At 54.3% G+C, this 23,406-nt stretch overlaps 9 protein-coding genes across 9 annotated transcripts; 3 read left to right on the top strand and 6 right to left on the bottom strand.

The window, feature by feature from the left end:
- Positions 1-392: 392 nt before the first annotated feature.
- On the top strand, positions 393-1,068 carry A1O7_02090 (cytochrome c oxidase subunit 5b; the record flags this gene model as incomplete). Its single annotated transcript, XM_007756125.1, has 3 exons — positions 393-462; positions 549-808; positions 898-1,068. 3 exons carry the CDS (start codon positions 393-395, stop codon positions 1,066-1,068), a joined length of 501 nt encoding a protein of 166 aa, XP_007754315.1.
- Positions 1,069-3,526: 2,458 nt separating this feature from the next.
- On the bottom strand, positions 3,527-4,405 carry A1O7_02089 (uncharacterized protein; the record flags this gene model as incomplete). The annotated part of the gene is made up of 2 exons (XM_007756124.1): positions 3,527-4,046; positions 4,131-4,405. 2 exons carry the CDS (start codon positions 4,403-4,405, stop codon positions 3,527-3,529), a joined length of 795 nt encoding a protein of 264 aa, XP_007754314.1.
- Positions 4,406-7,885: 3,480 nt separating this feature from the next.
- Positions 7,886-8,815, top strand: A1O7_02088 (uncharacterized protein; the record flags this gene model as incomplete). Its single annotated transcript, XM_007756123.1, has 1 exon — positions 7,886-8,815. The coding sequence occupies one exon, from the start codon at positions 7,886-7,888 to the stop codon at positions 8,813-8,815; it is 930 nt and encodes a 309-aa protein (XP_007754313.1).
- Positions 8,816-9,258: 443 nt separating this feature from the next.
- On the bottom strand, positions 9,259-10,962 carry A1O7_02087 (uncharacterized protein; the record flags this gene model as incomplete). Its single annotated transcript, XM_007756122.1, has 2 exons — positions 9,259-10,535; positions 10,587-10,962. 2 exons carry the CDS (start codon positions 10,960-10,962, stop codon positions 9,259-9,261), a joined length of 1,653 nt encoding a protein of 550 aa, XP_007754312.1.
- A 1,993-nt stretch (positions 10,963-12,955) lies between these two features.
- On the bottom strand, positions 12,956-14,158 carry A1O7_02086 (beta-lactamase; the record flags this gene model as incomplete). The annotated part of the gene is made up of 1 exon (XM_007756121.1): positions 12,956-14,158. The coding sequence occupies one exon, from the start codon at positions 14,156-14,158 to the stop codon at positions 12,956-12,958; it is 1,203 nt and encodes a 400-aa protein (XP_007754311.1).
- Positions 14,159-15,015: 857 nt separating this feature from the next.
- Positions 15,016-16,323, top strand: A1O7_02085 (oxidoreductase; the record flags this gene model as incomplete). Its single annotated transcript, XM_007756120.1, has 2 exons — positions 15,016-15,653; positions 15,705-16,323. 2 exons carry the CDS (start codon positions 15,016-15,018, stop codon positions 16,321-16,323), a joined length of 1,257 nt encoding a protein of 418 aa, XP_007754310.1.
- Positions 16,324-16,393: 70 nt separating this feature from the next.
- Positions 16,394-18,211, bottom strand: A1O7_02084 (uncharacterized protein; the record flags this gene model as incomplete). Its single annotated transcript, XM_007756119.1, has 1 exon — positions 16,394-18,211. One exon carries the CDS (start codon positions 18,209-18,211, stop codon positions 16,394-16,396), a length of 1,818 nt encoding a protein of 605 aa, XP_007754309.1.
- Positions 18,212-18,824: 613 nt separating this feature from the next.
- A1O7_02083 (uncharacterized protein) lies at positions 18,825-20,650 on the bottom strand (the record flags this gene model as incomplete). Its single annotated transcript, XM_007756118.1, has 2 exons — positions 18,825-20,424; positions 20,472-20,650. The coding sequence occupies 2 exons, from the start codon at positions 20,648-20,650 to the stop codon at positions 18,825-18,827; spliced, it is 1,779 nt and encodes a 592-aa protein (XP_007754308.1).
- Positions 20,651-21,579: 929 nt separating this feature from the next.
- Positions 21,580-23,356, bottom strand: A1O7_02082 (uncharacterized protein; the record flags this gene model as incomplete). The annotated part of the gene is made up of 7 exons (XM_007756117.1): positions 21,580-22,088; positions 22,138-22,218; positions 22,274-22,527; positions 22,577-22,667; positions 22,719-22,953; positions 23,004-23,045; positions 23,093-23,356. 7 exons carry the CDS (start codon positions 23,354-23,356, stop codon positions 21,580-21,582), a joined length of 1,476 nt encoding a protein of 491 aa, XP_007754307.1.
- Between the last annotated feature and the right edge of the window lie 50 nt (positions 23,357-23,406).

Raw genomic sequence — 23,406 nt, 5'->3', positions numbered from 1 at the left:
CGGTCTGAACGGTACTGTGACCAAGCTGTGGCGTCTGACTTGTGGCTGGTAAGAAGTGGTGTGAGTTGAAGCTCTCAGGTCGCCGACCAATCAGCGGCTTCTGTAATTCAATCGCAGTTTCACGCAACATTGACCTCCTTTGCTCTCACAATTCGACACCCGTCAACACCGCTTAACCTCTCCCCTCACTGGTCTATCGCCATGTCGGTCGCACGCACAGCCTTCTCGCTGGTCAGGCGTGCGCCTCTCCAAGCTGCTCGTGTTGCTCCCCGAACATTCACGACCATCACAGCTCGTCGTCGTACGTCCATCGAAATTCCAAAGCTCCAGACAACACCGCCGGGAACCCTATCGCTGCGTGACCCACGCCTTGGAGGCATGCTGACTGACCTATGTCTGCAGGAGCAAGCAAATATGATGTCAAGCCCGGTGATCCGGAAGGAAAACTTCTCCCTTTTGAAGGTGAGCTTCATGATCTAGGAAGAGCTGGCTGCAGATTGGCAGGTACATAGAACGGCGGGCTAACATTGCTGGGTCGCTCGTTACAGAAATCAAAACTGAGGCAGATCTCATCCCTCCCGGGGCTGCCCGCGGAACCGTTCCCACCGATCTCGAACAGGCGACCGGTCTCGAACGTCTAGAAATCCTGGGAAAGATGCAAGGCATTGATATCTTTGACATGTCTCCTCTACCGGCAGACCGAGTCGGTACATTCGATGACCCAATTGTTGTAAAATCGGCTGGCAACGAATACCAAATCGGATGCACAGGCTCACCTGCCGACTCACACAACGTCAAATGGCTCGTGGTATGTCTTTCCTCTATCTGCCATTCCTTGCTTGCAGATGAGCTTGTAAGAGCGGCAAGTAGCATTTGTGGCTAACGATCAATCAACAGCTGTCCCGCAAACGGCCTTTCGAGCGCTGCCTCGAGTGCGGAAGCGTGTACCGAATGGACTATGTCGGACCTCCAGATCAGCACGATGACCACCATGGCGACCACATCCACGGCTTCGAAGAGCCCAAGACCATGGCAGATTTTGTCAAGCCAGAATACTGGTACCGATGAGCCAAGAGGGTGTGTAGGGAAGGGTTTGGTATTGTGCTCGGTGAGCGTTGCCCAAGGGGGAAAGAATCGCTGTACATAAGACACAACTTCAGGCAACAAAATATTGACTCCGCACGGCACGCATACCTGTGGTACCTTGCGCTCAGCTTCAACCATCTGGTTTTCGTCGCATTTATCTGAGCAGAGGGGGACTGCTCCTCCCGAGGCAACCTCTCTGCCCACGACAGGCCTACCGACCACTGTAGCATACTCTCCCCCACGTCTCGAGAGCTCGACGGAGGACTGGCGCTTGCTTCCCGACTGTACAGGGTTTCCCCGGGTGTAAGCGTCCATATCTACAGCAGAGGCTTTCTGACAGTCATAGGTCTCACTCGCAGTCTAGAGTGGAATCTGTCGGGTCTACCGTCTCTTTGCCTTTGAATTCGTCGGCTCGTAGTCTCCTGCTAGCCTCTTTGATCCACCGGGCCATCCAACCTCTGCATTCAAGTTTATAACACGCCGTGTGCGTGCTCTAAAAAGCTCGCTGGGCTTGAATGATTCATACGAACCACACCGTTCAGCGCCCATTCCGTCACTGCCACAAACACCATCACTCTGCACCTCCAGCTTTAATTCCTAATGCCGTCTGCGCGCCATACAAGTCGAGCAATCCGCGCACTATGGCGCCGCTTTCTGTGACGAAGCCTACGGCATTCAATGATATGGTCTCAATACGGCCTCTTCTCAATACGACCTCTTCTCAATACGACCTCTTCTCAATACGGCCTCTTCTCAAACCGCGGAATTTCTTTTGGTCCAGTGACCGTTGTGTCGGCCAAAGCTAACAAACGAACAGGCTGCTTTCAATTCGAGGCGAACACTACCAGATGAGCAATGCTTTTGAGACGCAAGAGTTCCTCGTTGAACCTGTCCTCTTCACCTGACTTGGCGTCGCCCGGAGAGGGTATATATTACCCTTGTGTACGACCTTGACTAGTAAGACAGTCGCTGAAAAATCAATTCAGTTGTCCCGAAGGAGGCCCCTACTCTCGACAGGCACAGATGGGAATCCCCGTCGGAGGATTTAGGGACACTCATAGAGCAAATCCAGGGCTCATACCAAGCGACCACCGTCAATAGCACTACCGTTCGAGCCCACCCCAGGACCATAGGTCTAATCAGCATACTTGATCGGACATAATGGCAGGCAGGACACCCGGTTCCCTTATATTTGCGCATGCACTCGCCGAGCCCGGCTTCCCTTGCAGAGCGCCGTTTGACTTCCCTTAAGCGACTCCCGTCCTGTAACTTCATTCAGAACGCGCTACGTCATCTGTGTTTAATGGACTCTCATCTTCCAACTATGGCCCGTCATCAGTCCCCGAGTATGGTGAGACCGACCACCCTGAAACCTCTTCATTTTACGATTCCCGCCGTTGTCCAGACGGACGCCAGCTAGTCTGGGAGCAAGGAAGCCTACACGAGCTTGCCATGGACACTCTTTCCCACCAGAATCCAGGCAAAAAGCTGTGAACGCACGAATCCCGGGTAGAAGAGTCGTACGGAACTCTGCCTAGCGAACACACCCGCGCGGAAAAAAACAAAGCGATGTCCAGCCAAGTTTCGTGGTCGTCTTCAGTGTCAATCTGGTGCCTTCAGCCACTCCTGAAGGTGATAGCCATAATCAGTCCTAGCCTTCCACGGCAAGCCATCTGGAGTTAATCGGGGTCGTTCCTCGGCTTCACACATCCAGAAATATCCAACGGCTTTATGTGTCCTGTACGCTGCTGGAATACCTTCAGGACTCCATAGCAGAGAGATAGTGGGCCTCGGGTCCACTTTGGCCACGAGACTGCCGATGGCGGCCTCGCACGCATCCCTGCTGCGGGTCGCTGAACCTATTCGATTGCAGTCTGGGATTACCAACTGTTGTATGAGTAGGGAGTCATGCCGGCGGACAAAGACTTCATACTTCAGATTGGTCCGAAAACAGGTGAAGCACGAAGTGATGGTAACGGAGCAAGTTGCGAGATGGCATGTGATGCAGTGGCGGATCCGGAGCAGTGGGGGGTGCCCTGCTGTGTGTCTACTTCCAGTCTTGACGGGGCTACCAGATGTCACGATGCTCAAACTTATTTGCTGGCCGCGTAATGGAATTGCTGAGCTATTGAGGTATTTCGGAAACTACCTGGAGCACAACGCAGACACGGGCTGTGGATGAAGTTCTCGCGGCTTCGCGACAGGGCTGATCCAATCCAATCTAGCCAGTCAGCCAGCTACGTAGTAGGTAGTAGGTAGTAAGTAGTTGGTAGGTAGTAGGTAGTAGGTAGTAGGTAGTAGGTAGTAGGTAGTAGGTAGTAGGTAGTAGGTAGGGATGTAGCTAGTAGGACCGCCGAAGATATTCAGTTCCAGGTCTATTTCACCGCGACGTGGGATCCCTAGTCTAAGCACATGCCGACATACATGCATGCTTGCTTGCTTACTCCGTCCTCATCCCCTCCTCTCTCACCATCCCCCGACACCTAACATGGAACATGACGATGCTCACCACCCCTTCCATGCCCGTGATCAGATGGACATTCTCCTTGAATACACCGGTCCTTTGAAACGCCATATGCGCAGCAATGCTCGGCCAGCCAATAAACGCGGTGAACAGTGCTCCCTTCCGCCGGCCTGGTTTTGGGCCTGCCTCTGCCTCTGCCAGTGAACCTGACTCTGCCTCTGCTCCTCTGATCGGAAAATCCGTCTCCAACCCCCATCCACATGCCACACCCTTTGCGGCCGCGCACTGGTTGAGCGCCACGTCGACGAACCGCTCGAATCGCGCACTCGCCGCGTCTTTGCCGGTCCGCGAAATGTCCGAGGGGAAATAAGCCAGCATCACCTCCGTGACAGGGGAGAGGAGTACGAGAGGCGGGAATGGCGCCACGACGACGTGTTTGGAGAACTCGCTGTGCGTGAGGATCTTGGGCAGGTCCTTGACGGCGTCGCGCCCGGGGCTAGAATCGAGTGGAGGAAACAACGAATAAGCCCACATGTTCTGGTTTTGTGGGCTTCTCCCGGACTTACACGTCTCAACTTACCCGTTCGCGAATTTCTCGTGGTGTTCCACGCTGTCGAAGTCGAAGAAGGCCCAGAGTCTCTGCGGATCCGTGGGTCGGACGTCGCGGACGTCGGTCTCATCGTCGGCATTGGCATTGGCCTCGATCTCAACGCCCCAGTACGCGCCGTAGGGTCCTCCTGATGCGGTGATGACGGTCTTGTATGCGCGCGTCAGGATCTGGCCCGCTTCCGTGGTGTCGTCCATGACGTCGAGGCCGGGCTTGACGCCCATGCAGCCGATTTCGGTGACGGGCATTGTGCTTGTGCGTGGGGGTGTGGGTGAGCGATGAATGATGGGAGGGGAGGATCAGTCTATTGAGGTCGTGATTGCATTGCGGGAGAGTGGTAAGGCTTGGAGGGAGATGTAATGCAATTGATAAATACCTGGGTAGAGATGGTACTGTTGACGTTCCTAAGCATTATCCATGTGCGCCGAGCAGGCAGCCGATATCCGGCGTCGATGACGATAATAGCCTGGTAGGAGCAATAGCCACGTACACGTCTTTCCTAGGCAGCCACATTGCGAATTGTGCAAGGAGAATATGCCCTCCAGTTTGAACTCGTCTTTCCATTCGGAGGTTCTCGATCCGGAGGATAATTACAGCCTTCTCAGACTTCCGGTAGCGATATCGGATGTTTGGGAAGACGAGTCGAGGTGAGAAACAGAAGCTTTAACGATGTGTCTTGGCGGTTTCAGGGTCATCTCTGTGTGCTATGAACGCGAGTATGTTCACGGGCAGAGACAGAACGGGAGAATGATTGCTCGTGAGACGGGAGGAAGAACCCGGAGATTCAAAAGGACAATCTTGGCCATTGAATGGGGAGATTTCACAATGAAGCGGCTGGGCGCAAGGCTCGTACCTAGCAGCTCAAGAAGATGGCGATGCGAAGTCATCATGATTCGGACAGTGAGGATACAAGGGTGACCGCTCGGCACAGATGCGTAGAGTACGAACTCCTCGCATGTCTCGGCTAGTGAACCGGGCTCAAATTCTTCTCACGACGACCAATACGATCGCATAAACTTCAGCAGAAATGATATGAATTGACACGGGAAGCGTCGGCCTATGACTTAAGTATTTTCAGAGCTGAGAGCGATGAAAGCGATTGATAGAGTTTGAATTGATAATTTGTTCTTTGGTAAGCTATGTAAGTTTTGGCCCTGGTCCCATAATCTCTCTCTAAGATGTAATAATAATTAGCTCGGTTTGCTGACTCCGATGTCTAGTAATTCGGCGTCGGCGCTGGTGCTGGTGTCGGTGCTGGTGCTGGTGTCGGTGCTGGTGCTGGTGTCGGTGCTGGTGCTGGTGTCGGTGCTGGTGCTGGTGTCGGTGCTGGTGCTGGTGTCGGTGTCGGTGATTCGATATTATCCATCACCACCATTACCACTGACTGTACAAGTTAAGCATATACTCCACTAGGAGTTAACTCTGTTCATGCTGCGTGTCGATCAACAGTGTCGATATATGACCACATTGATCCGGTCCCCAGCAAATGATAATGCTTGGTAACACAGACGTCCGTTGATACACAACGCCGACCGGAGCCGTGTTGCTGGTCTCGGTGGTGGGCCAGCTTATTCGTTGCCCGATAGGGCACGAATTACGTCGTGGGATAATAGTATGCGAATATATTGTATGTGGTTCCCGTCCCTTCAAGTATGTCGGCGGATCCCGTCCGTCATCGTTATATATACCGATGGTGTATAACCATGTCTAGGAGCCCTCCCTTGTGACTTCTTTGTTCCCGGGTTGCGCTTTCAGCAAATAACTGTTTTGGTGATTGTGATGAAGGGTAAAGTAGATTCGGAACCTGCATCAAGGTCTTCCCCTGCGTGTACCGGAGCAGGAGGCAGCCCTGGTGGAGCTGCTTGTCCGATAGGTGGTGGAAAGCCGACATGCTTTCCGTGGATCGGTTTCCCAGACCTCTCAGTCGGATAATGCGCGGAACATTCCTCCACAGGAAGGGGAGGTAGGCATATCTGACGGACAAAGTCGATAAATACGAGTTCGTTGACATTGTCATCGGTTTTGTCGAGCTTGTGGTCCGAGCAGCGACATGGCGCTCTTTTCTCTGCAGGCCCAGTTCCTGATATAGAGGTAATGTGATAAGATAATGTAGATAACTCGGTGAAAGGTAGTTGTGCTAACGAAGGTGCGGTGCACCCCGTTTCATGGGCCCAGAAAGAAAAGCGCCTGTGTGAGCGAGGTTGTGCTGGACGCACTCCCCTCCGTCGTCGAACAAGTACGACCCACATAGGATGTGCTACAGCTGAATACAAGCGATGTCTGCTCCCACCAACGGCGCTCCGTGGAGCTGCTTGTCCGACTGAGGAGTGCCGAACAAGACAAGACCCCTTTTCTTCGTCGAGGCGGTCGCTGGGAGGTTGCGATGCCAGCCGCTGCTGTCACCGGCGGGAGCTCGACGTGAGCTTGTTCTGTTTTGTAAGGGTGGTTTTGTTGGATCCAAGTTGCCCCGACGTGCAGATTCGGTGCAGGGTCGGATTTCGAGATCGATGACTCATCTGCCCTGTCACTGTTGGAAGATGCGTACAGCTGTAATCTGTTGCCGGTGAAGGCCCAAGGCAGTCCATCGAGGCAAGCTCGAATGGCCAGGTTTGCTGCCTGGGGTCTTCCGGTCTTATCGCCTGGAGGAAGAGTCGAAGTTGCGGCAGCACTGTGAGGTAGGAGGGCACGAACAACAACAAGAAGATGCAGAGTGATGGAAGAACGATGGAGGGGCGTTCAAGCAGGTACTGTGGTATTTGAACAAAGAGGGGTGGACATGTGTTTGGTTGAGGCAGCTGAGGACCTACAGAAGCTGGGACCAATCACGGTCGAGCAGCGCGATCTGAAGCGCTAAATACTGCGGTGGAGCGGCATCATCTCAGGCGCTCAAATTACGGTCGAGCTTAGTGCCAGATCTGCGGAGCCGCAAGAGCCAACCAGCTCCAAGTCCACACTTGACAGACGATCACTTTCTACAACGCCATACCACCTCACCCACCTTGTCACCCGTCGGAATATCTTGAAGTATGGCGTACTGAGCTCTACGTGTGCGGTCCGCTTCCCCTTTCAGACCGATCCTATGCTAGCCTCGTCCGCCAACACATCGAAATGTCCGTTGGCATTTAGTCTACCAATGTGATGGTACGGCCGTACTTCAACGTCACGCGCGCAACACCCGCACGTAGCCCCTAGCTCCAAAATGAGCTCAAAGCCCCTCCGAACATATCATATGCTTTAGCCGTCGCTCTTCGAAAGCCCGCTACGCACGAGATACCCGACCAAGGGTGAGTTATTACAGCCATCCTAACGGCAAAGGTGAGTCGACGAGGCTGCTAGGAAGGACATTAACCCGGTGTTGAATCCGTGAACCGATACCCCTGACGATCATGATATCACTGCAAAGAAGCGCAAAGACGTATATATCCAGGAAGAGAGTGGACGAAACCAGCATCATGGCCCTGATAAATCTACACAGTACGCACTGTATTCTCAGAGCCCCAAGATCCAACGCAGCTTGATAGATCCCGACTTTCAAAGCGCCCTAAACAATACGACTCCAATAATATCCACCCTCACCACGCCCTCGCCAACGCAGTCCAAAGATATCCGCGCCTTAGCCTGATAAATCTACACAACTACTATATCCGAACACCAGGATCGACGCAACTTGACTGACTTCCACTTCAAAGCGTACTCACCAACGTAGCCTCAGATATATTCGGGCCACCATGTCCTTCACCCCCCAGTCCATCCCCTCGCTATCCGGCCGCGTCTTCTTCATCACAGGCGGCACGGCCGGCCTCGGCGCCGGCACGATCTCGCTCCTGGCCCAACACGGCCCCGCGCACATCTACTTCTCCGGCCGGAACGCGCGCAACGCACAATCCGTCATCGAGCGCGTCAAGGGCACTAACCCAGACGTACCTGTGACATTCATCCCATGCGACCTGGCGGACCTGTCGTCCGTGAAGACGGCAGCGCAAAACCTCCTCACGCAAACCCAGCGCCTGGACGTCCTGTTCGCCAACGCAGGGATCATGGCCCTCCCACCGGGCACGACGCGCGACGGATACGAGCTGCAATTCGGCACGAATCACATGGGTCACGCCCTGCTCATCAAATTACTCCTCCCCCTGATGCAACAGACAGCCAAAAATCACGACGACGCGGACGTGCGGATCATCATCAGCACGTCCGTCGCGTACAAGCAAGCTCCATCCCGTGAGGGTATCGCGTTTGAGACCCTCAAAACCCCACAGGACGGCCTGGGCGGGTTGCTCCCCGGCGGGAAATGGTGCCGCTACGGGCAGAGTAAATTGGCGAATATGCTCTACGGGCGCGAATTGGCCACGAGGTATCCCGAGATCACCTCCGTGGCCATACATCCGGGGTACATCAAGACCGATCTGTTCGCGAATGTGTCGTTCATGACGGCGCTGCCTGTGCGCATCATGGCCGCGGGGCACTGGACGCCCGTGGAGGAGGGGCCGTATAATCAGACGTGGGCGGGCACCACGCCCAAGGAGAACCTCGAGAATGGGGCGTATTATGAGCCGATTGCGAAGAAGGTGGCGCCGGAGACTGCTGTGGCGAGGGATGCAGGGTTGGCGGGTCGGCTGTGGGAGTGGACGGAGAAGGAGTTGGCGGTGTTTTTGTGATGGGTGGGAAGTGTGCGCCAACTTACTGCACGACGGATGAACGAGCGGGAAATTGCTGACGGTGCTAATGAGGCTGGTTATTGTTGTTCTTCTTTGTTGTACGGAGTATAACGTTCAATAGAGGTATGCATCTGGACTTTGTTGGCCGCTGGAACAATTTGTATGATGGACTGTGAGACATAACATTGCTTGTGCTGCTTCTTACAGTCCGTGCCTAGTCAGGTGTGCTCGAGCTACAGTGACCCAAGTTCGGGAACGATCAGCATGGTGACGGTATTGAAATTGTCAGAGTGGATTTTCCTCCTGCTCTATTCGTGATCCTTGTTATGATAGCAGGACTCAGGTAGTCGATCGTTTTCCGCTGTGTACATGGTGCACTTGCCAGTGTCGAAACGAACGGCTAGCTCAAGGTATGTGCCAAGGTTGCTCCATCTGAATACCGCTCAGGCAATCCAGTACCAGATCCTCTCGAGGAGATTTCTCGCCTTCACCTCCGGCCAGGTCCCCTCCAACCTGTCAACCTCGGCCTTGCCACTCCACAAGTCCATCTCGCTCAGCTTGACGAACTTGGTCCGCTTGACCACCTTGTAGCCAATGAAGAGCGTAGCAAAGATGGGAATGTCGATGTACGGCGGGATGAAACTCTTGGCACTGAATCTCCCAGGGAAGAAACAGTCATAGCCATTGAAAATAGCCACGATGGTGCAGAAGCAGACTGCAAAGTAGGCCAGGAATGGCTGCAGTGGTGATTTGTACGGAAGCGTCGACCGCGGGATGCCGTTGTGTTGCAGTCCGTGGTAGAACCGGATGTAGGTGATGCAGACGCTCGCCCACACAATCAGTGTGCTCACTGCCGAGAGATTCGAGATCCAGAAGAAGACTTCCGCAGACGTGGCTGAAACGTTCAGGTAGACGAGTAGAGAGAGCAGAGTCGTAGCTCCAACGCAGGCGTAGGGCACACCGAACTTCTCAAAGCGTAGGAAAGCCGGGGCGCGGTGATCCAACGCCGTGGCGTACAGTATACGAGTCGAAGCATAGAAGAACGAGTTTCCTGCCGACCATGCCGAAGATAGAATGACAGCATTGATGATGGACGGAAGCACTGATATCCCACCATTGGTAATTGCGATCACGAACGGACTGGCTGCTGCACCGGGAGCTGAGCTGCTGATGGCGTTCAACAGCCGCGGATCTTTCGCAGAGACACACATGCTGACTAGGAACAGAGCAAGCACGTAGAAGATGGCGATCCGCCAAAACACTCGTCGCACAGCCTTTGGAATATTTCGTCGAGGGTTCTCACACTCTCCAGCTGCCACCACCACCATCTCGCTGCCGCCGTAGCTGAATGTTGCTTGGATGAAGACCTTCCAGAATGCCAGAAAGCGGCCTAGTGCACCAGTCTCCAGGTACTCGAGCATGGGACCTGGATTGTCCCAATATCGAAATCCGATCCTGTCGTGGTTTGGTGCGCCTCCCAATGTGATGATGAACATGAGCAGGATTAGTCCCACGATGGTTGTGAGCTTGATAGCACCAAAGACAAACTCCGCCTCTCCGTAGATACGAACAGGAAGGCAATTGACAACCACCATGGGAATTAGCAGGATAGTGATCCATACCACACTCGAGACAGCGTTCGGCCAGTAATCGATGACAACTGCAGCTGCGGATATTTCAATGGGCACTCCGATTGCGAATTGGTACCAATAATTCCAGCCTTTCCCCTTTGTCAGACAACGAAGAGGGCGTGGGTGGTGCTACAACATACCGAGCGTGAACCCCAGAGCTGGATCAACAAATCGCGCTGCATACACAGGGACAGCACCGGGTAGCGGCAAGTATGTTGCCATCTCACCGAGACTGTTGATCACCGCGTAGAGGTTGAAGCCAGTGATGAGGTATGCCAGGAACGTTGAAAGAGGTCCTGCGAGACTGAGGGCTTGACCGCTCCCGACAAAGAGACCTGTCCCGATGGCGCCAGAGAGGGCAAGAAACTGAACATGGCGGGACTTGAGACGGCGTTCAAGGGTGCCGACGTTACGATCTTCGCGTACGTGTTCTTTCAAGTCTTCCACATCTTGATGCTTGTCAACCGCGGTGTCAGTCGCTTTGCCGGTTTCGATGTCCTTGGTTTCGCCCTCCATGGCGTGATGTGTAAGGTCTGGAAGCTCGCTTCAGAGGAAGTGGCCACCTTGGGTGGTGTCACGGGTTGGATTACCAGGCAGCGAGCCACCAAATGTCTTCTGGCATGAACTGCCGCGGTAGAGTGAGGGATACGGATATGAGCGTCCGCCCGCATCATTGTACCGTCCGCATCGTTGTACCATCGTGAGCGTCCTGTGCGATGCTACCTTGACGAAAGTGGTTGTATGTTCCGTCGATCATTGATTGTCAAGGCGATCACATTGGTGCGGCTGCAAAGAAGGATCGAGGCAGAAGCTTGACCGGAGGGGCATTGCGCCTTGGCCTCCCTCATCTTGGCCTCGGCATATTTCGAGCCGAAGAAGCCTCTGAATTGCTTGCTTAGTGCTCAGTAAGAAGTGACCGAAACGTCGCTGCGCCGAGGGTAGTGTGAGTCAAATTGCTCTGGGCGACACTCTGCGTCAGGAATAACTATCTGTACCAATAGTGTTAGCCGTCGGGTCATGCCAGCTGCCCAGGTGAGACTTGCAGCAGTTTAGAACGCGTTGCTCGCCAGCACGAGAAGAAACAGCATTTGAAATTGTCCAGCGGGTCGAAAGAGCCATATGCAGAGCGCGGGGATCTACTCGACCTGCAAGAGTAGAGATATGTCACATCATGACATGGTTGGCATCGTGAAAACGAAAGTCGGGCAAGACACAATTGATCAGGAAATGAAGGTGCGGCGATGCTTTGCTCAGGGCAAGTTCCGAAACGTCATATCCGAGCGGAAGCCGCGCGCTATTTTTCACGCCGCGGATTATTTATCCACGCGTACGGGAAATAATTAATTGATTGCAAGGCCAACGACGGTTGAAACAGACACCTTCGACAAGTCCGAGCTACAATATCTTCTCGCCTCACAACCCAGACCTCGCACGAACAGACTAAAAGATGGCGGCAAAAACCCCTCCCACTCCAATCCGCTCGAGCTGTCACTGCGGCGCCATCACAGTCACGGTCCCCCGACTGCCCGAATATATCAATCTCTGCCAATGCACCATATGCAGACGCTACGGCGCCGCATGGGGCTACTACCATCCCGACGAGGTCAAGGTTGAACCCAAGCCAGGCGCAATAACGAAGCAGTACATCTGGGGAGACCGAGACCTATCCTTTAATTTCTGCGATAATTGTGGATGCGTGTAAGTGACAAGTTGGACCTCACTCTTTCACAAGCCTGGGACCTAATGCGGTGTAATATAGATGCTATTGGTGGCCGCTTCGGCCCCCGCCTACTGACGGGGCGGAGTATATCATGGGGCTTAACACTAATAATATGGATCCCGAGGTGTTGCGATATGTCGATCGGAGGATGGACAATTCGATGCTGAAGAGCCCGTTGCGGTCGAAAGACACGGCGCATCCTGATGATCGGGCACTCTATTGAGCGACAGCCTGGTCTGGAAGATGTATGGTACGTACTGTAGCAAGGCGGATGCAGGCCATCACCCCACCACAACAGTGACTGCGTTGGCCGCCTATGTTTTACGATGTGCGGACAATGGCTTTCTCCTGCTATCCTCCGCCGGCCCTGATTGTTAGGCAGTCCACATGCTCGACAGGCCTAGCAACGACAGGTTGCAACATCCCGCAAGAAGTATTCTCAAAATCGTCAAGCACCCTACTCCAGTGCTGGCAGGCCTCGACCCAACTAGCGTACCTCTGCCGATTGTGTCGACTGCTTATGGATCGACACAACCCGCAGACGGGTTTCCGGGCGACGAAGCTACGAAGCAGATGATCTGAAACTCCAGGAGGGCTCTCAGTCGATGGCGGAGGAAATATCGCCAAACTAAAAAGCAGACAGTCAGACGACCGTACTCGGCAGGGTCTTCAGCTGTAGTTCAGCTTCAACCCAGTGTCTTTCAACCTCTTCAGCTCATTTCCAGTTATGCTTCCTTTCTCACACCTCCACATACTGTCCTACACAACCAGGAAACTCCATACCCTAACTTACCTCAGCGCCTCATACACCGCCTCAATATACTCCCTCGCCCTGGGACTCCCCAACCCCACCTCCTCCATCCGATTCATCACATACCCGATCGTCAGCTTCCGATCCAGATCCACGACGACCATACTTCCCCCATACCCACCCCAAGTACACACCCTCCCTTCCGGCAAGAAATCAATCCACGTGTCGCGACCGGTCAACCCGAACCCGATCCCCCACCGAATTGGCCTGCCGCCCGTGTCAAGCACGTGGTCCAACCCTTTGTACTGTTCCTGGAAGATCAGGTTGATGATTTCGGGTGATAGGAATTGCTTGCTCTCGCTCTTGCTTTCACCGGCACTCTTTCTCGCACTCTCGCTCGCGGCGACCTGCCCATTCCGCGAAAGAACCGACAAGATCCTTGCCACGCCTCGCGCGTTACTGTGGCCGTTCCCCGCCCCGATCTCGGCGCGTCGAAAGGCCTCGGAGTTGGCAAACTCGGCCTTCATGCCTGGATTCGTCACCACGCGCCCCCTGATGGACGTGGGATCGAGAGTTGCGCTCCTCGCACGCGGGGGCGGAGGAACCACATCACACCTTCGATGCTCATCTTGCTCAGCGCACCCTAATTGAAAATCCGCGCCCAGCGGCCCCGCGATCTCCTCAGCGATGAACTGTTTCAGCGACTTTCCCGTGACCCGCCGCACGATCTCGCCGAGCAAATACCCCTGCGTGAAGGAGTGGTAGCCCGACTCCCTCCCGGGTGTCCACCAGGGCGCCTGCTCCGCGAGCAAGGCCGCGAGTTTCGGCGCATCGCAGACATCAGGGACCGTCAGGGGCGCGTCGAACCCAGGGAGGCCCGACGTGTGCGAGAGGATATGGCGGATCTCGATGTCTTGTTTTCCATTCGCGGCGAAGGCGGGCCAATACTTGCACACCTTGTCGGTCACGCTGAGAAGGCCCCTGTCGACGAGGACCAGGATGGCGAGCGCGACGACGGTCTTGGTGGTCGAGAAGGTGTTTGTGATGGTGTCTTTCTGCCACGGGCGGGTGCGGTCCACGTCGGCGTATCCGGCCCAGATGTCGACGACGTCTTTGCCGTCGATGTTCACGGTGACGGATGCGCCGAGCTCGGCGCCCGAGGTGGTGTACTTTTGGAGCAGATCTCTGACGCGCGAGAATTTGGCGTCGCAGTGGCCTTGGACGGTGGTTGCGGCGGTCATGGTGGCGTGGCGTGGCGGTGGGGAGTAATGCGCGTCGATTAGCAGTACTTCAGAGGTCCACGCACTCCGACGACAATGGGTCGCGAGGGCTGGAAAAGATAATACCACAGTGGGAAGTAAATGGTCAAATGTACCTACTTAGTAAGAATGTCGTGCTGGGAAAACCCGTTCCAGGTACAGTACGGGGTCGAGCACCTCCACATTACCTTACACGGACAGGACCCGTGTATGCGAGAACATGAGCCCCGCATCGCAACACACAGTAGAGTATCGACCAGCACGCCACCACATTCTTATCCCTAACACCGACCATAAAGAACCTGACAGTCGTATTCAGTGCGATGTTGAAAGGGTTTGATTTCTGGGTGTCGGCCTCGTAGGGATTCAACACTGTCGCACGCACCGTACTCATTCTGTGTGCCTTTTACTGTAGGGACGGTATCAAATTCACTCAAACCGAGATGCCGGAAAGGATACCCGTGCCCGGTCTCCGTACTTGTCTTCGTCCGGGCCCGTCGTCAGGCCTCGGTACCCAGGTTATGTAACCGGCAAGTTGACGACGATGGAAAAAGCTTTTCGTGCGTGGTGCTTGTGGTGCTTGTCTCGAAGTGTCTGTCTGCAGTAGCAGGTATCTGGTTGGAGCCCGTGAGAAGCTCAAGCTCCGGTCAGTTCGGCAGCATGTACGCACGTGGAAGGCCAGATCCGAGGCCATGACGTCCGACGACCGACCTGGTGTCATCGATTGTTCCGACTATTCCGGAGTACTCATATGAATTCCTCTCGTACTGTACTACTCCACCAGCACACTATTATTTAGGGATCACAGAGGATAAGCAGATTTGCTTCGTCACAGAACAATGTCCTCCCATAACGTGGTCCACCGGCCTAGCATCTCTAAGCACGCCGATCCCGACCCCATCGCTTATGAGGCTGAAGTGTATCAGAAGGGCCTGCACTACGAGAAACCGCCCTTCACGTTTCAACCTCTACAATGGGAAGAACTGGCCATGGCGCGCCTGTCCGCCGAGTCCGCGGGGTATGTCGTCGGGAGCGCGGGAGTCGGCGAGACGGCGCGCAAGAATAGAAAGGCCTTCGAGAAGTGGTCGATCGTGCCGCGCCGATTGGTTGGGACTGAAGGGTTCCCGAATCTGAGCGTGAATGTCCTGGGAGGACAGAGGATCCCCTTCCCCATCGCTGCAGCACCGGTTGGCGTGTTGAGGATTTTCAACCCCGACGGAGAAGTCGCGGTCGCGAGGGCTTGTGAGAAGTGCCGGATTCCGTATATCATGAGTACGGCCAGCAGTACGAGCATTGAGGAGGCGGCCAAGGCAAACGGAGACGGAGTCCGGTGGTTTCAGCTTTACTGGCCTTCCAGGGAGAGTGATAGTACGACCATTTCGATGCTGAACCGTGCGAAAGCGGCTGGGTTTACGGCCTTGTTTGTCACCTTGGATACGTACGTGCTGGGTTGGCGGCCGAGCGACATGGACAACGGGTAGGTTGGTGGCCACTACTATATTTCACTCCGCATTCTGACCGCGGCCAGATATAACCCGTTTCTCCGCTCTGACCAGATAGGCGTGGCGGTCGGCTTCTCGGATCCAGGATTCCGGGAGCAATTCAAGGACAAGCACGGCGTCGAAATCGAAGAAGATCAAGGCAAAGCCGCTGCCGAATGGACTCGCACTATATTTCCCGGGATGAGCCATTCTTGGGACGACGTCAAGTTCCTCCAGAAACACTGGGACGGGCCGATTGTCTTGAAAGGCATTCAGTCAACGCAGGATGCTCTGAAGGCAGCCGAGCTCGGCGTCCAGGGGATCGTTGTGAGCAACCACGGAGGTAGACAAGTGGATGGCGGGATTGGCTCGCTTAGTGTCCTGCCGGGTATTGTCGACGCGGTAGGGGACAAGCTTGAAGTCTTCTTCGACTCCGGAATTCGCACTGGGGCAGACATTGCGAAAGCAGTCGCGCTTGGAGCCAAGATGGTTCTTGTCGGAAGGCCATACACGTATGGACTGGTCCTTGGCGGAGAAGAAGGTGTCACTCACATCCTTCGAGCTCTCTGTGGTGACTTGGATCTGACCTTACATCTTGCTGGCATCAAATCGGTTTCGAAGGAACACCTCAACCGATCAGTGCTCGTTCGTGAAGATGGGCTGTAACGTGGCACGGTGACAGAGCCGACCACGGTTTATAAACATAGACTGAGCACGATTGTACATATCGCGTGGCTCAATCCCTCTTCGTCGGCCTCTCGACGTCGTCCCATCTCGGGAGGGCACAAGTCTGGCATCTCGCCATGTCTGGTGCGCTATCCGGGCTGATGTGCAGCCAAGTTTCGCCCGCGTCGGACTTCCGAATCTCGTCCCAGTACTTCTTCTTTGCCCCTGGCGTTAACCTTTTTCGCGTCTCATGCTCTATCTTCAGGCGAACAGCGGTGTAGTTCTCGTCGGGTGCGTGCTCAGTCGGTAAATCGGTCAAGACTTGCGAGTCTAGTAGCTTTCTCTTGGCCAACCTCCTGAGGAAAGGCTGTTCATGCTGCACCTCCTTGGGCATGACACGTGAAAGAAATTCAAGCGATGCATCGACGTTCAGGTCGATGGCCCGGATGGGATCGATGGTCATCTTCATTAGCCAACCCGCTAGGTGCGGGTACAGGATGCAGAAGTCGGACTGTGAAATGTGCACCGTCCCGCGGACGGTCATCAACCAAGCTGGGTGGCCAGTCTCCAGGGCCTCCATTGTGACCTTTTTGGCCACTTCAAAGTTATCTTTCCAGTACATGAAAGCTTCGGAGTTGATTCCTAGCATCGGGACACGTATCCGACTGTCGCGCTCCTCAGCCGTTGGTCGAATCGGCATGCCCCAGACATCGTAAATGATTCCTTGAGTAACGTAACTGAATCTTTGTTTCTGTCGCAGCACTTCCACGGTCGTCGTGGCTCCGAACGAATGTCCAACCATGGTCACGCCATTGGTGTGGAATCGGTCTTGCCAGCCTTTCCAGTCAACACCTGTTAAACCGGCTCTTGACGCGCCAATCGCGCCATTGACCCTGAGATTTCTTGCCGCAACCTTCTCACCATCCCCAGCACATATTTCCAACATGATCTGATACGCTTCGTCAATCTCAGCCAGTCGCAGATCGACTTGCGCGTTCCGCAATTCTTGGTCGATTTGGTGTCCGGGACTTGTATCATGCGTGTCGTGTTTCGGAAATATGAAATCGATTTTGTCGTAAGGTCTTTTCATGGAGCTCTTCTCATGCTCCACACCACCCTCGGCTTTCGTGCAATTTCGACTAGCAGGACCGGAGTCCGGGTGCGTTACTAACGTCCTGGGGCCACTGCCATCCCGATGTTCAAGCGCAACGACGACGAACCCATGGCTCGCGAACTCGCCACACACAGAGGAGTAGCATGTCCTCGTGCCTCCAAGCCCGTGACTGAAGAGAATGAGGGGAAACTTCGGTTTCTCTGGTCCCGTCGCCGGAGGATCGCCTGCTTTCTTAGTAGCCTTGCGGTGATTCGTGCAGCCTTCCCCGTATGGAGGCCAATGCTCCGCGAGTCTTGCATTCTTGTAGGCTGGTAGTTTCGTGAACCAAGTCGTACAGAAGAACCATGCAATCATCAAATATGCTGGTAGTCCTGCAAAATATGCGTAGCCTCGACTCGTTTGATCTCTAGGTCGGGTCAGCCATGTCGGTCGATGCCTTTGACCTGAGGTGGGTGTGTTGATATCGTATCGGGCATTCAAATGGGCTGGGTAGTAGATTGTCATCAATACTGTCTCCAACGCAAGCACGTGGACGCCGTGGCGGGTGATGTCTGAGAACGTCCTAGGGCTTTTTGCGGGCACCTCAAAATCAATAACCCCCACTTCATATGGGCCGGTGTAGTGCGGCAATCTTCCATAGAAAGGCACTCTGTCTCTCAGGCCTTTTGGCGGTCTTCCTTTGGGCTTTTTTCTCGATGGCACATCTTTCACCTTGTTTTTCTGGTGCCTTGGATGGCCGAGGACAAAATCCGGAAAGATAGACTCGGCGGGCATTGCGCCGGCAGCTGATCCTTCACGTCTCAGCTTCTGCTGGATTTTTCCCTGATTAACCCGGCGTCGGAAGGTGCTAAGGCATCGTCAACATGGGGCCCAAATTGGGTTTTCCCGTTGACACGACAGGCGGAGCGCGAGAAATTGGGTGGTCACCACGATGGACCAATCGAAGCTGAGATAATCGTAAAAACTCTAGAGCGGTCAAGCAAACGCGTCGATGTGACAACGGGAGGAAAGTAATCTTGGTGCTCTCGCTCTATGATGGTTTCGACGGAAGATCCGGAGTTAGAATCAGGAAGTCGAGGTACGAGTAGTAGATCCACCAATGACATCACTGTGACAATCTCGCGTTTCGAAGCTGCTGCGTGGCATTTGGCCAATGGCCAACGAGCAGCCGTGATTGGGAAAGGCAGTGGTCACGTGTCGTGGAGGCGGCTGACTCAGCCTCGCCTAAAGGGCAGCTTCGGAGATCCGGATCCGACAGCGTCGTCGGCCCGCCAGGAGGAATATATCATCAAGTGTAGCCTGCGATGCCCCAGCAGAGCTGCGCTTGAGCTGCCGCAAATCAGCTCTTTTCGTCGATAGGCTGAAACCTCTCGAATCCAAGGAACTCTCACGTCTCCCCCATAGAAGCACGGAGATGCTGCCTTGCCGCCTGCACAGACTTGGAGGTCTGTGGGAGCTTTTCCAGGCATTCGAGCAGCGTCCTGTTTAGATACTTGTATGCTTCTAGCTTGATCTTGCCCTGGCTGTACTCTCTGCTCACGACTTTGTTCATAAGTTGAGCGGCCGCAACGATGTGGTGCGGATATGGATCGATGGCAATAAAAGAAGCCGTAATTGTAGAGTTGCGCTCAAGGCTCGGTAGAGTTGATGTCGATTCGGGGAGCCGACATACGCCGTTGATGGTATACTGGCTTTCCAGACCGAATTTCAAGGTGTTGAAAAGCTCGTGCTCGGCCTCGAGTCTTGTCTCGGAAACTTGCGACAACAAATCCGACCTTTCTGCGGCCTCGATCGCGTCGAGTAAGATGAGGATGCCCAGATAATAGTGAAGCATGAGTTCGTACCAATTCAATCTCTCGACCTGCCCAAGGAACGGAAGTCGTCTTTGGCAATCATTGAGCAGTGGCCGGAAGGTGCCTCGAAACATGTCGATAGCCTCGAGGAAAGCAGACCAAGCGTGTTGTACCTTGTCTTCTTCGGAGCCCTCGCGCAACGCCTCCTTCACAACCGAGATCATCTTCCACACATATAGTTTACACGCGAGCGCCGCCGCAATGACTTGCAAGACCTCGTCTTCAGTCATGGCGAATGGATTCCTTCGCCAACCCTCGGTCCGCGTGTGAAAGGATCCCGCGCCCATCTTGAGTGTGCGCCAGCACGTCTCAGTCTCGACGCCGTGCAGCCCTGAGGTGAGTGTCGATCTGAAATTCAATGACAGTGATAAGGAGGTGTCAAAGGTCAAGGCCGCCCAATACGCGCGGGCTTCGGTTCGAAGGAAACTGTTGGTTAATTTCGAGCTGCCACCTGTCGGGGTCGCTAGAGCATCGGAGGCTAGTAGCACTTGGGACCCGCTGAATTGACAACTCCGCTGGCCCTCCCGCAGTCGCTGGATCTGCTGTAGTCCTGCCTGAACACAGAGCTGACCTGTCAAGCCATCCATCTCCTCTTCTTCCGATATTCCGACCGGGACCGGTGTCAGGCTGAACAAGAACAGCGCAAGAGCAGATCGATAAGAGATACGATTGATGACCTTCAGCATATCTCTGCGTGACTTCCGCCAGAACTCTCGCACGACATGCTCCGGTAACACACCTGCTCGTTCCGCAGACGGAATGAGATGAAACCAGCGCGCGGCAAACGACCTCTTCGCATGCTTGAGAGATTGAGCTATTGGATCGTCCTGTTGCTCGTTTTGACTGGACTCGACGTCTGTTCGATTAGTCTCTGGTTGTGGCCAGCTGCCGAAGATGGAGTCGTCCAACTCGGGAAAGTACCGGCTAGGAGGCAGAATGATTGCCGAAGTATTATCCGCGACAAGGGCACAACAATGTCGACCCATCCAGAAGCCGAAGACGTTCTCGAAGCAGCTCTCGTAGATGCGTTCGAGCCAGTCGCCCACCGATGCTGTTTCACAGTCAACAGGTGGGGTCAGCGGGCTGTAAGATGAGGAAGGCGAGACCAATGTGCGAGACTCGACGGACAAACTTCTGGGGCTCGGTCAGCGTCTAATAACAACAGCCGGATACTGACGCACCGAGGCTGCTGTGATGAATTCTGAGCGGCGGTTTGAGGTCGAGTATCATACGAATCAATGTTCCCGTTGGAATGTAGAGTCTCACGGGATGAAGGGTCCTGTTGAGACGAATCCGTAGTCAAAGATAATGATTGTTTCTTCCGTGGTCTTCGAGTCGCAGGCTTCTTGACATCATTCATCCACTGGTGTAAAAGAGATGTTCAGTCGAAGGCCGCGGAAGCTGATCACAGGGAGACACTGCTACAAGTGGGCCGTCCTACCTCGAACGTGCATCGCCGCTTGCGACGCATGCATCTAGAACAAGATCCGACCCAGCCTGGCTTTCCCGGACCATACCCGGTCCGCGCGGCATCACATGCGAGGCGCGAGTTTCGACATGCGTCGCAACTCGAGAATTGTGTCCGTCGAGGGTTGGGACCCGCAGGTTCTTGCATGGCACAATTGGATGGCGCGTTCATCAAGGAGTTGAGCATCACCGTCCGGACACCATATGGAAGGATGAGACAATAGAGGAGCCAGGTGATGAATGGTATATCCAAGGCAGGGTTGATAGCCTCGTGGGCAGCATCAAGTCAAGTGGATGGATACCCACAAGATCTTCGACAACGGACCTGACACGGGCTTTTGGTGCACCGGGTGAAATCGAAAGACGGGAGATCCAGGACCAGGAAGGTGTGGTGGTCGTCATAGCCCGCTCAGGGCCGGGGAGTTTGAAACCGACTACGCCTTGAAATAGAAGCACCACTGGAGAAGGGCAGCAAGATTCGCCTGGGAAGGGAGCTGACCAGGGCTGATGCATGGTCGAGGCCGTGGTTGAATGTTGGGAAGCGGGCCAAGCCTCAATCTTGCCGGCTGAGTTAATACTCCGCCGTACCTGCAGTAAGCACCCAAATCGTCCTCCGTATGCCAAGCCTCCACGGTTTCGGAATACTGCGGAGCACTTCGCACTCTCAACTGTGCCTTAAAAGACAACTCACGCATATGGATCTCTACGCAGGCAATTGAACGCAGGCAAGGAGATCATTGTTGTTACTCGCTTTCTCAAAGATCTTCTATGACCGCACAAGACAAGGCTTGCCACCCTCCTTGCTTCGTGGCCTTCTCGTGTTTAGAACTGGTACTTGAATCCAGGAGACCGATCCGTCCATTGCGAGTCCGGCACAACAATACCTTCAGCCTCCATTCTCGCTTTCTTGGCCTCTCTGTGCTTGTAGATGAAGAACAGAATCCACCAGATGCAGAATCCAAGCCCAATGGAAGCCAAGCTCCAGCCGTGGCCGAGAAGAAATCGGGGCGCAGAGGTCGACCTGTAGATCTGTCCGGCAATGATGCCGCCAATGTTCGCGAGTCCGAGATGGACACCCATGGCGGCTGCCCGTTTACCATCCGGCGCGATGTTCATACCGTGCCAGGCAATGCTCGTGCCGGTGATGATATAGCAGCTGGCCGCGATGAGGTACGTTGCACCGTACCAGACAGCCGCATGTTGCTTTGTAAGCAGGACTGCGTAGCCGGCGATTCCAAGTGGTGCTGCGCACACGAGTGACACGAATCGGGCTTTGTATCGGTCGGAGAGAACGGCGACAACGAAATAGCAGACTGCACCGACGATTTGGACTAGAGCAACGAGTCAGCAATGGGAAGCAAGTATAGGCGGCAAACGTACCGGGAATGACGAAGTATTGCGCCTGCTTCGTCGAGTAGTTGAAACCGTCCCTAAGGATGATGGGAAGAAAAGTTCCAAAACCTGTTCGTCAAGTTAGCACCTCCGAAGTCGCCGAAGAACAGACGCAGTTGCTTACCGTAAATGATAGTCGACATGAGGATCTGGTTGATACCATGCAGCCAAGTCTTCACATCCAGCATAGCATTCTTGACATCCATCCTTGTGTACTTGCCATCGCCACCACTGTAGGCTTCCATGAGCTCAAGACGCTGCCTCTGCACGGCCTTGTCTTCCTCGTCGAAGAAGTATGCCGTGGCATAAGATTTCGGAATAAGAAAGTAGCACACAAATGCAAATACAATCGTAATAATGCCTTCGATGATATAAAGCCTATTACTGTCAGCCAAGAGTTAGCCATACTGGGTACGTGGACACTCACCATCGCCACCCAGGGTACCCGGCAGTCCCATCCATGTAGAGAATTCCGAACGCAATGAGGCCGCCGAAAGCTCCAGATAGAGCAGAACCAACTGAGATTCATGCGTTAGGCGACGAGATGAAGACACCAGGGAGCAACGTACTGTAAAGATAACAGACGCGTTGACCTACTTCTTCGCGTTTGTACCAGTTCAGCAAGAACATGGTCATTGAAGGGAACAGGCAGCCCTCAAAAGCGCCAAGCAACAGTCGGCACACGATCAGGCCTGCGTAGTTCTGGATGAAGCCCATGCACATGCACACGAGACCCCATGAGAACACGAGGACAGGGATAACCCTCTGGAACTGGAGGCGCTTGACATACATCGTCGTCGGGAACTCGTTGCTGTTAGCTGGGACTATCACGAGACGGACGGCGTTCTGCTTACCTCGGATAGAATGTACGTGAGGTAGAAGATCGATACAGCGGTCTAATACCGTTAGAAGCCGATTCTCGACAAGTTGATAGAGTACTCACGCTTAGCTCATTGGCCTTGAGACCAATGTCCTTAGTCATGCCTTGGGTGGCTGCAAATCCAATATTGCCACGGTCCAGGTAGCTGATCAGCATGAGAAGCAGCATGACCGGCGTAATGTACATGTCAAGTTTGCGGACGACTCGCTTCTCCTTTTTGAGGAACGCCTTTTGAGCTTCAGTGAGTGCGTTCTCGCCATCACCGACGACTTCCTCCAGATGTACGTTCCCCTTCAAATCGTCGAGGGCCTGTTGCGCGGCGCTCATTGCGACTTTTCTCCGGGCCGACAGGAAGACAGCCAAGGTGATTAAAAAAG

Source organism: Cladophialophora yegresii (genome assembly GCF_000585515.1).
Source record: "Cladophialophora yegresii CBS 114405 chromosome Unknown aczIN-supercont1.2, whole genome shotgun sequence".
Classification (NCBI taxonomy): Eukaryota; Fungi; Ascomycota; class Eurotiomycetes; order Chaetothyriales; family Herpotrichiellaceae; genus Cladophialophora; species Cladophialophora yegresii.
This window is presented reverse-complemented; position numbering and strand designations above follow the sequence as displayed.